At 47.5% G+C, this 12,028-nt stretch overlaps 1 protein-coding gene across 1 annotated transcript; it reads right to left on the minus strand.

Annotated features, from left to right (window-relative positions):
* Nucleotides 1–778: 778 nt before the first annotated feature.
* Nucleotides 779–8,518, minus strand: MSX2 (msh homeobox 2). Its single transcript, XM_056857790.1, has 2 exons — nt 8,188–8,518; nt 779–1,272 (listed from the first exon to the last, which is right to left on the minus strand). Exons 1-2 carry the CDS (start codon nt 8,516–8,518, stop codon nt 848–850), a joined length of 756 nt encoding a protein of 251 aa, XP_056713768.1. The 3' UTR covers nt 779–847.
* Nucleotides 8,519–12,028: the final 3,510 nt, after the last annotated feature.

Below are 12,028 nucleotides of genomic sequence, written 5' to 3' on the forward strand. Positions count from 1 at the left end.
AAGGATATTTTGGAGGTCATTAATTCATAGGGTCGTCATGAGTCAGAAGCAACCTGACAGAGCTCAACACGCATATTCTACAACCTAAGCATTGCTTTCCTGGACGAGACCCATGCTAATCTAGTCCAGCATTTTTCATTTCAGATATTCCAACTGTTTAAACTTTAATTTAAGGAACACAGCAGAGGATAAGGCCCACGAGGAAAGACAGAAAGCAACTCAGTTTGCCCTTTCTTATGTTTCTTTTAACATTGATTTTTTTTACTTCTGAAGTTGGTATTATGAACCGAGCTCATTTACCAGTAAATCTTAAAGCTTCCTCAACCCAGTCACGATAAATTGAAGCCTGCATTCCAACACACCCACACCCATACACACTTAAATGGGAGTAAGTGCCATTGAATACAGTGGGACTTACTTCTGAGAAAATGGGCACAGGATTGGGTTGAAAATGTCTCACTGTAAAGGATGACACGTCCCTACTTTTAAAAGCCCCATGTCTCAGTATTCCACAGGGAACGTCATAAGGAAAAAAATATATGTCTTGCAAACACATGATTTAAGATTGATCCCCCCTCCCCCCAGTATATAAACAAACTATATTAGTTTAAGCGTTCAAGAAAAAAAACAAAAACCTTTCTTTCAGGATCAGTTTTTGAGAGTTGAGATCACCCCTGGCAGGTTACCCAACCTGCAGAATACAGGCTCTGCTTTACTTTCAAACTCCTAGATACTTGATAAGGCACATGCAGGAAAATGACCAGTATTGGTTTTTCGTACTGCACTCTTCGATGGGCCGAGGTCCACCAGGAAGTCTATAGCAATGCCGCAACACCTTCCAATCTTCTTACGACAAGTGGTACATGCTGTATCCGACAGGAGTAGCATAGAGTCCTACAGGCGGGATGGGAAGCACAGGTCTATGAAAGGGATACGACGTTCCATAGAGCGAGGCGGCTTGGAGGGGGGAGTTGATGGGGAAAGGGAGGCTGAAGCCGGAAGGCAACATGGGCTTGGCCGCCATTTTTAACTTCTCCAGCTCAGCTTCTTGCAGTCTCTTTGCCTTGGCCCTCCGGTTTTGGAACCAGATTTTCACTTGGGTCTCTGTGAGGTTAAGAGAGCTGGAGAACTCGGCTCTTTCAGCAATGGAGAGGTACTGCTTCTGACGGAATTTGCGTTCCAAAGCCAGCAGCTGAGAGGTGGTAAAAGGTGTTCGGGGCTTCCGATTGGTCTTATGCTTTCTCAGGGTGCAGGCTGTGGGACTCAGGTGCCCTGGAAATGAAAACAAAGATCAGTTACCGTCCAAAGAAGGAATGAACAACGCCTGTCAAAGGTTAGACAAATATATTATTGGAGAAAACCTTATTTATATGGGGTTATATTGATGCCAGAGCATGGGAAGGACAGCACATAGCAAATTCAGGTAGTTTTTGTTAAAAAAAAAAAGTGGAGAATGCAACTAATGCATTATACTGTGGTTTATAACATTATCAGTTCATAATGTAGGCATCATAAAGGTAGCTTTAGCAAAACCTAGCACAGTGTCATACTGGTTCACCGAAAGGCTTTAGCCAGATAGATATATTTTCTAGTATTATTGATCCCTTTAACTAGACTTGTGTTAACATGTTTTCAATGATATTGTTTAAAGCTTTCAAGACCACAGCAAATCTAATGAGGACTGTCATTCTAAGGTTGCTCCCCCCCCCCCGCACCTTAATAGTGCAGTTGAGAACTATTCAAGAGTTTCTGACTAGCTGTTTCACATGTTCACAGTAGCAAAGCTGTCCTTGCTGTCCTGTGTACACTCAGCAGGGAGCGGCAACTAATCCTGACCCCCCTGGTGGGTGCTACGGTAGGATACATGTGTTTGTCACTGACGCCGTAAAACACAAACCAGCATGTTAAGCAGCTGCAAAACATTCCTGATCCATTTAAAATTGGTTGTAGGTGTACTGAGGGGCAGTATTTCTTTTGCTAAGGCCCATGCCTCAAATCAGTGGGATTTCAGTGAACAATCCACATTTCTGTAAAGGGTTTCCAATGGTATTCTGAACCATGTCACACCCTAAATTTTAGATGAGAGTTTGGCTAGGATTATTATAGCAAATGTGTGCCAGAATGAAACAATAAATGTCATCATGGGATAGAGCATGATATCTAAAGAAGTGAGCTGTGGCTCACAAAAACTCGTAACCTGCCAGAAATGTTGGTAGTCTTTAAGGTGCTACTGGACTCTTGCTCTTTTCTACTATCGTCCTGGGAATGACATGGGCCACAATGTTCTTGAGATAGCATTGTAACTTTCAGCTGTGCCTCTGTTTCTCCCTGGAAGTACCCAAGGCTTTCCAGCACCTCCAAGGAGAGGACAATCCATCCTGCCTCTCGCCCAGATGAATACTGCAAAGACTCTACCTTGCTGAGGTGGATGGGTTCGGTGAACCACCGGTATTTTCTGCCTACATTCTGCATGTGGTCACTCAGTGAGAAGGTCTGCCCTCATTAGGAACATCTAGAAGCCTCTCTTCATAGTATGGCATGTGCCTCAGTGAGAGATGAAGAAGAAGAGGTCTACAGATCACTACTGGGATGGAATATTGATGTGGAACAGATTAGTAGAAGAATATACTACTAGTCAGGAATCAGAAGGGACAGAAATAAATACATCCCCAGCCATTACTCGCTAGGATTTATTCTCTGTGAATGACATCTTTGATAGGCCATTTTAGTTTAAACTTTGCCTGAGGACACTGTAGTAGGTCTGGAAAGGGACTCCCCTCCTGTCTTTGTGTACTACTAAAGCTTTCAATGAAATCTATGATAGACTTGTGATCTGTGAGCAAATAGTCAACTCTCCAGTCCAGCCCCCACCCCCCAAATTCCTATATTCCCACTCGGAAACAACACCAAGGGAAAAGGAGGCTGACATGTTAAACCAACATACAGCCTTTATGACATATGTTAAAACTTTGCAAAATACACAGCTACAAAACATCTGTAGCTAATAGCAGAAGCAGAATTTGTTTCATATCTTGTTCCATGGCAACCCTGTAATTTACACAGTAATAGTCCAGACTTTCCTTAGCACTATCTCAGTGGCAGGACTTTGAGGATCCAACAATACTACAAGGAAAGAGGAAAGAAACTAAAGGAAACTGCTTTCCTCCCAGTATTTAAACCACAAAATACTCCAGAGGGACACTGAATTCATTGTGACTTAACTTCTAAATGTTTGTGCTGAACATTACACAATACAACCCTACAAAGAGCTACCCCAGCCTAAGTCCATTGCAATCAATAGACTGGAGTAACTCTACTATGATTGCACTGGCAACATTAATGAGAAACCCAATTATGAAAAAGTTTTACTGGGAAGGTTAGGAAACATACCAACCCAAGACAGTTAATATCACCAGCACTATTCAGTATAAATATAGGAGTAACAATGAGTACTTTATTTTCTTTCCTATTTTCTCTTTTAGTCTCTAAGAAGGACTTTTGGAAATATAAAATATAGTACAGCTACAATCCTATGAACGAATGCAGAATAAATCCTACTTAAGTCAGTGTGGCTTGCAAGTAAATATAGATGCTTAGGGTCGGGTTGTTAGTTAAGCTTTACCTATAAGCCCCAAAGATTTTCAGAGTAAAAATGTTTTGAATAATGCGATGAGGGAGGTGTTATTGGAAAAGTGGTGAAGACAGAAATTTACTCAAAATACAAAGTATCTTTCTCTATATCATAAATTACTTGTTTACCAGATGCACAATATAATCAGCACATGGAAATTGGGGATATGTTATTTATAATGCAATTTCAGTAGAGCACATTTCATATTTTGATATGCTTAAGAATGTAGATCTCAGCTTTTGAAGCCAAGAGATCATCGAATGTGAAGTTAATCAAAAGTGTTTGATTAAGATTTTATGAAGCAATCTATCAATATACGCGGACATGGAAACTGCAGTATGACTCTGATTTTGTAGAGACTTGGGCTCCATTTGCTGTATATTAGGAATTATTCTAACATTAAATGTGAAGTTGAGTAACAGATACCGGAACTTGTTTAGAGGGACAAATGTATGTAAGTACATTAGAGATTCTGTTAAGCTTATATCTGAATTAGTTTGTGTGACTAAATGCCTTTTAAAAATGTCAATACAAGAAGCAACCACACAACATTTGTTTCAGAAACCTAACTTTTATATTCCATAATCTATTTACTCATTTGTGATGGTGTTCTAACCAAGTCAGTCCTCTGTATACCTTTCTACTGTTACTTATTTCTCTTTCAACTGCTTTTAAACAACATCCCTGTATTTCTTCTGTCACGTACCATGTTCCCCCCCCCCAAAAAAATGACTGAAAACCCTGAAGCTCACTTTATTATATGCAGTCTACAGAATTTTAAAAGTTAACTAACTGGGAAGCCTTTGCGATACTTCATACCACAATTTGTTAGTTTTTTTTAAAAAAAATCTTATTTTCCCCTGATAATTTTTACATGAACCAGGGAAGATGCATTCTCACCAAGGAATCAATTTTTCTTTACAAGGAAATGAACACAACAGAGAGTCTATGAGGCCTAAGGAGCCATAGACAGATTTGTAGGAATCTACAGTGGAGTCCTTTAACAGGTCACATAGATTCTGAAGAATAAAAATGTGACTCTTTAAGAAATCATCACCGTTCTACCCCATCTTTTATCTTGAGCATTTACCCTGAAGTTCCACTGAATTCAATTAAACTATTACTGGGGGAGGGGGATTGTAGATTCTTGTTATGGAAATTGTCTTAACCTGTCATCTCCATGTCCCAAACCCCCAAGGTAAGTAAAAAGGGAACAAACATGAATGAAATAAATTAGTTGGAATTCCAATATGGTGGTGGTGGTGGGCAAAACAACAACAACTTATTCTGGTCAGATGTAGAATACCCAGCAGTTTTTTTTGTAGCACCAGGAAACATGTCAGTACATCTTCTCAATTAGGCTATTATTCAGATTTTAATTATTCCAGTTTTAATGGCAGTGAGCAGCAATCCTAAGCACACTTAACTGGGAGACAGTCCCATTGAACTAAATGGATATGCATCGGCTTACACTCGCTTAGAACTGGGCCATGGGCCTTCTAAGGCTACAGTCCCCTGCACGCTCTCTTGGGATGACTTAAATCAGTGGGCTATTTCCTCAATAAACATACATATGGCTCTGGCAAGAGGACAAGGAAATATAGAGAAGAAAAAGGGGAAACGGGCCTTGATTTTCTACATGGAGGCTTCACCGGAAAAGAAAAACCAGAAATATTGACATCAGGATACCAATACATTTCTGTGTTTCCCCTAGCAAGAGCCCTTTTCTGAGGTTTTGTACATTACTAGAAAGCAATAATGTACACTTTGATCCTAAGTACACTTGGAAGCTTATAGGTTTCTTTTTAAATTTTCTGTCACTTTGCCCCTGCCTGCCCTAAATGTATCTTGAAAGGAATATAGTTAGGTTAGTCTTCTGCTCCAATAAGGCAATGGCTGGGGCAGAAATGGATGAACTTACTGTTAAAATGTGTGTTAGTATGGGAAGGAACTTACTGTCTCCTTCCTATGAAGCTTAACTTATTAACTGTTATCTGGAACTTGACAGAACCACTTTTCTGCTGCACTGTAGAACTGGAATTATTATTGTTTGTCTTCTTGCTGGAGAATTGCTTTAGATTTTGAGTTAATATAAATGAAGCGCTTCCGCTTATTATTCTCACCATCCCATCCTGTAAATGCTAATTAATTACTTGGAAATGTCATTAAAAGCAAAGCTGTTTTTCATCTTTTATCGTTTGCTCCCTGTATATCCTAGGTATAAGATGAAACTGGGGAAGAATACAGGCCGATTTAGATAGGCGCTCTCGTGGGCGCATCAGTATCCAAGGAACATGGCATCAAAGTGGGCAGGCGGGGGGGAGATGCCCAACGTGAAAGGAAAACTGGATGGGCGAAAGAAGCTCAGAACTAAAAGAAACAACCCATTACTAAAAATTGCCAGAAACACATGTTAGCCATTTTATGCGCAGGAGGTTTTGCCACTCTCTAGATGGACATTTCCACCCATTCAAATTCTCAGAACTCAACAGTAAGCCCCTATGCAGTGTTTTGAGAATTCAGATGGGGGAAATGTGCATCTAGAGAGCGGCGAATCCAAGGCAAAAACCTCCTGTATATTAGAAGACTGAAAGCAGACAGCCTAGTTTGACCCGGGAACTTGACGGAACAAGGGATCTTCGTTGGGCAACGGAGAGTTGTCAGCGGCTGTCCGGTGATTATCGATGGCCATTTCTGCACGGGAGGTTTTCCCTTGGATTTGCTGCTCTCTAGATGCGCATTTCCCCCATCCGAATCCTCAAAACTCTGCATGGGGGCTTCTTGTTGAGTTTTGAGAATTTGGATGGGCAAAATGTGCATCTAGAGAGCAGCAAATCCAAGGGAAAACCTCCCATGCATAAATGGCCAACCAGTCGCTGGCCGGGCCAAGTCAGTTGTAAGGACGAAGAAACTTTTCCAGCTTTCCCCCGGCCGTGTTGGAATGGTCCTCCTCCTGCGCGGCGCTCGGAGGCCCCCGAGACGGCTGGCGCGCCGCACACCGGCGAACCCGCCGCAGAGACGAGCCAGCAAAGTTCGAGGTGCGCTCCGGAGCCTCCCGGCACTCTCCTGGGAACAGGTGCACAGGAGCCAGCCCCAGAAGGCGATGCGGATCCCGCTCCCAATCGCCGACAGGGCAAAAAAGCCTACGACTCTGCCTAACCAGCTTCCCCGGCTGAGCACGTCGCGGAACCTCTCCCCCCACCCCCCCCACCCCAGCTAGGAAGGCCGAGAAGCAGCCCCGTCCGAGGCCGTGTCTGCCCAGGACCCGTCAGAGAGGAAATCCCAGGACCCGACCCTCGCACTGGAAGTCGAAAAGTGCGAGCCCGTATCTGACTTTTCCAAACGCTTCAGGCCATTTATGCACGGGAGGTTTTGCCTTGGATTTGCCCCTCTCGAGGTGCACAATTTCCCCCATCCAAATTGTCAAAACTCAACAATAAGCCCCCCCATGGAGATTGGTTCTTGTAGGTTATCCGGGCTGTGTGACCGTGGTCTTGGTATTTTCTTTCCTGACGTTTCGCCAGCAGCTGTGGCAGGCATCTTCAGAGGAGAGACACTGTCCTTCAGTGTGACTCCTCTGAAGATGCCTGCCACAGCTGCGGGCGAAACGTCAGGAAAGAAAATACCAAGACCACGGTCACACAGCCCGGATAACCCATAAGAACCAATGAACTCTGAACGTGAAAGCCTTCGACAATATTCCCCCATGGAGAGTTCTGAGAATTATTCGGATGGGGAAAACGTACCTCTAGAGAGGGGCAAATCCAAGGCAAAACCTCCCGGGCATAAATGGCCTTAATGTTATTTTTATTTGGGGGGGGTGGATCTAAGTAGGTGGGGAATCCCGACGGTCATTGGCGCAGGCCGCTGGAGCCTGGAGGGGGAGTTCCGGCGGAAAATTCCCAGCCTAGAGAAGATCGGGCCCGTGGAGCCGGCGAAGGTTTATTTAAAAGGGGGGGGGGAGCTGAATGTTTCGCTCCAAGCTGCGTAACATTATTCCCGGGGCAGTTTCGTTATTGTCTGCCCCCCCCCCCCCGCTTTCCCTTTGGGCGAAAACGCATGGGAGGTTTTGCCTTGGATTTGCCGCTCTCTAGATGTACATTTCCCCCATCTGAATGCTCAAAAACTCTGCAGGGGGGCTTCTCGTTGAGAATTTGGCTGGGGAAAATGGGCATTTGGAGAGCGGCAAATCCCAGGCAAAACCTCCCATGGCCCGCCCGGATGCCAAGCCGTAAATTCCGACTGCGGCTTCCTCCACTGGAGCAGGAGCCCTGGCGCCGCCGGAGTCCAAGCGGGGCAAGGACGAAGTCTTAGGCCATTCCTGCCGGGGAGGTTTTGCCTTGGATCTGCCGCTCTCTCGATGCACGTTCGCCCCATCCGAATTCTCCAAACTGCAATGGAGGCTTCTTGTTGAGTTTGGGGGATTTGAATGGGGGAAACGGGTATCGCGGGAGGGGGAAACCCAAGGCAACCCCTCCCGTTCCCGTCCTCCTCCCCCCCCATCCCGAGTCTCCCCTGCTCGCCTCTCCCCTCCCAGCCCCCCGGCCCTCACTCACTCGGGGGCGGGGAGTATCTGCCAGCCTCCGGGATCCACGGCGAGCCGTCCTCGGAGTTCTCGGACTTGACCGACGAGGTCTCGAAGGTTTTTGTAAGCCCCCCGGGGCTGGCCGCTTCCCGGGCGGCGTGGCCGGCCAGGAGCAGGGGCCGGGACGTCCCCGGGCCGGCGGCCCCTTCCAGGCCGGCGCCGGCCTCCCGGGGGGGCTTCTTGTCGGACATGAGCGCCTCCACGCTGAAAGGCAAGACCTTGGCTCGGCGGGGCTCCTCGGCCCCGGGGCTCTCCTCGTCCGAGGAGGAGAACGCCTCCTTCGCCTTGGCCGGGGAAGACATCGCGGCGCGCCCTGCGCAAGGAGCCCCTGCCTGGCCCGCCTCGCCCCACCACCAGCCCCACCACCAGCGCCGCCGCCGCCTCCTCCTCGGCTCCGCTCACTGGGGACGCGCCGGCTCCGCTCGCGTCCAGCCCGACAGCGCCGCGACTTTTTTCCGTCCTCCCCTTTTTTGGGAGGCTCCTGGCTGTTTCCTCCTTTGGGAAGTCGAGTAAGCGCGTCCGGGCCAATGAGCGGGGCGGAGGGCGGTGACGTCAGGCCGGGGCTCACGCGATTGGCTCCGCGCGGCTATAGGAGCCTGGGTTTCCCCCCCCTTCTTCTTCTTCTTCTCCTCCTCCCCCCCTCCTTTTAAATAAATTAGAAGTTAATGACACGGGCAGCGAACGCGGGCTGGGTTATTAGGGAGCTTTTCCAGCGCGGAAACTCTGCCAAAACAGGAAAGTCGCGGGAGTAATTAGGGCTGATGAGACGGAGGGGAAATTCTGAGAGCGCGGACTCTCCACCCCCCACCTTTGACTCTCCACCCCCCCCCCACCACTGACAAATTTATTCGCAAAGATCTGCCAGGAAGCCCCTTGACTAAAGTTGGGGAAGGTTGGGGGGGGGGCCCTCGAGGTTGATGTCATCCGTCTGGGAGCAATGCCCACCTTGGGTATGGCGCGAGCTTGGCCAGGACGTCCAAAACGTCTTCTGGGGCAGGCCCACCGGCAGACGTGCGCTTCTTTGCGAGACGGAGTGATGGTGGGGAGGGGCTGTGTCTCAATAGCAGAGCTTCTGCTTGGCATGCAGAAGGTCATAGAGTTGGAAGGGACCACCAGGGTCATCTAGTCCAACCCCCCTGCACAAACTATTTCCCAACACACACACCTCCAGTGACCCATACTCCATGCTCAGGAGAGGTCCCAGGTTCAGTCCCCGGCATCTCCAGTTAAAGGAACCAGGCAGGTAGGTGATGTGAAAGACTTCTCTGCTTGAGACCCTGGAGAGCCGCTGCCGGTCTGAGTAGACAATACTGACCTTGATGGACCAAGGGTCTGGTTCAGTATAAGGCAGCTTCATGTGTTCATGTGTGCGATCGCAGGATACGATGGCATGAGAGACTGCGCGTTTCACTTCCAGGTTACGGGGTGAATGGAGAAAAGCAACGCGCTGTTGGTGGTGGGCGCCCGTCTCAAAACACCTCGGTTGCCAGAGGCCCTGGAGCAAAAGGACGGGGCGCCCTTGGTTCCATAGGACTAGAAGCCACAGAGTTCCCTTGCCCAGCTTCTCTATACCCCTTAACCCAGTGAGTAGGATAGACGCACCCCATCGACAGCTGGGGTTTTCCACAACCTCTGGCTGCGTCCTCAGACGCCACCAGCCCTCTTCTCACCAATTAGTTGAATGAGCCGCTTGAACGATAAGGAAGAAATCCCCCCCCCTTCTCCCCTGAAACGAAGTCTGCGAACCAATTTAAATGCCCGAGAAAGAAAGAGGTTTGCTTAAAAAAAATAATGATTATGCTGCTAATGTAATTTGCAGGCGCCTAGCCCTTGATGACAAACAGATGCATTTGTCAGAAGCCGGCTGAGTCTCGAGTCTCGGCTCCTTCATCTGCGCATCAAACAAGCCCGCAGGACCTGCAGAGCTGTCCCACTTTACCAATCCAGCCCTATTAAAGCGAACAAGGTGCCTTCGTGTAATGGGAAGGCATTTCAAATTACCACCCCGAGAAAAGCAAATCATTCGGGCTGCATAATTAATTTAATCCCGTAATGATAGCTATTTAATGAGCTGTTGATAAACCATTGTTGCTGTTTGCTAAAGCTTTCGGGTTGGGGAAAGACGCGGAAGAGGAGCTCTCAGCTGGTATAAGGGCAAGAGCCTTACACCCAGTGAAAGTCCTGGTCTTTTTAGTTCTTTAGATTTAAAAGAAAATCACTTTCGAGCTCTAGCCGAATGCCCCGCTTCTAAGCCATTTCTTGGAAAGACGCTGGCCATTTATGCACGGGAGGTTTTGCCTTGGATTTGCCGCTCTCTAGATGCCCATTTTCCCCATCCGAATCCCCAAAACTCTGCATATGGGGGCTTATTTTTGAGTGTTGAGAACCTGGATGGGGAAAATGTGCATCTAAAGAGTGGCAAATCCAAGGCAAAACCTCCCATGCATCAATTCAGACTGGCTTTCGAGTTTCCAGTGGCTTGGCTAGAATCGGCATGTCCACCTCCTGCGTTAGGGGAGGTAATAGGTCGGCCCGTGACAGCCTCATATCAGAGCCGGCACTTTATTTAAATTTCAGGTACGCGTGTGAGGCGGATCCCAGAAAATACCTTTTCAGAATGATCCCAACTCTTGCATTAAATAACTTCAGTGCTTAGAAGCAGAATCTGACAACTTTTTTTTTTTTGCCCTCCTGAAGTTGCGCCGCAGTCACGACTTCTCTAGATCCGCTGTTAGTTCTTTCCCTACAAGGTCGATAATGCTGCCGGGGAGGGGTTTAATTATTTGATAGGCAAGGTATTGAGAATTATAGTGTCCTTGAGCCAGGGCCGTAGGCAGCCCTCCTCACCCCCCCCCCAGTTGCGGCCCTGCCTTGAGCAGCATCCACCAAAGCTCTGGGAGGTACAAGGGGGGCTTACTCTGTTTTGCAAGGGCTGGGCCCATTCCGACCCATCCCCACCTCCGGCCCTACAACCGAGGCCATCCCTGGGAACGAAGAAAGGGACACAGAGAGAAAAGAACGGGACGTTCTGTGGGGTGTGGGCCACCTCCCATGGAGACTGCACCAAAATGCCCATTTATTTCAATCTAGCTACTTGGCTAGGCATTAAAGCGCGGAAGTTCCGGAGACAAGAAAAATTCTATGGTTGCAATCCTATGAACTCTTGCACGAGCGTTTAATTAAATGGAGCTCGCAGGGCAATCCTAGAGGTGCACGCAGTAGTAAATACCATTGAGTCTCTTCGTTAGTGTGTCTGGGTATTCAGTCTAAACTCCGAGTAAGCATAGGAGATGCTAAGGGAAATCTTCTCCTACGCTAGGAAGCGTCCTGGTCCTAAACACAGGCCATTTCTGCAGGGGAGGTTTTGCCTTGGATTTGCTGCTCTCTAGATACATTTTGCCCATCCAAATTCTCAAAACTAAAAAAAAAATAAGCCCCCCATGCAGAGTTTTGAGAATTTGGATGGGGAAAATGTGCATCTAGGGAGCAGCAACTCCAAGGCAAAACCTCCCGTGCAGAAATGGCCGCAGATGCCCTTGATTGTGGTGGGACTTACTCAAAAGTTGGCAAACTCAGATAAGCAGCGTGCAAGTTTTCCATCACTCCCTTCAGGCCATCGCCTGGCCAATGCTCAGGTCCCTGAATAAAATAACCTGCGACCTCTATAGGGCAAAAACGCATGGACGCTTTATCCTCCTTTAATCCCTGTTTCAGCCAGGATCGAATGCATGCGTTTCGCCTAATGTGTGTTGGATCCTGGCTAAAACAGGGATTAAAGGAGGATAAAGCGACCATGCGTTTTCGCCCTATGT

This window comes from Euleptes europaea, chromosome 1 (assembly GCF_029931775.1).
Source record: "Euleptes europaea isolate rEulEur1 chromosome 1, rEulEur1.hap1, whole genome shotgun sequence".
Taxonomy (NCBI): Eukaryota; Metazoa; Chordata; class Lepidosauria; order Squamata; family Sphaerodactylidae; genus Euleptes; species Euleptes europaea.

Bases quoted from the DNA above. Each gene is read 5' to 3' on its own strand.
- MSX2 (XM_056857790.1), bottom strand. From the start codon at position 8,518: ATGTCTTCCCCGGCCAAGGCGAAGGAGGCGTTCTCCTCCTCGGACGAG. The intron at 1,273-8,187 runs GTGAGTGAGGGC...TTTCATTTCCAG, and splicing joins CAGATACTCCCCGCCCCCGA to GGCACCTGAGTCCCACAGCC.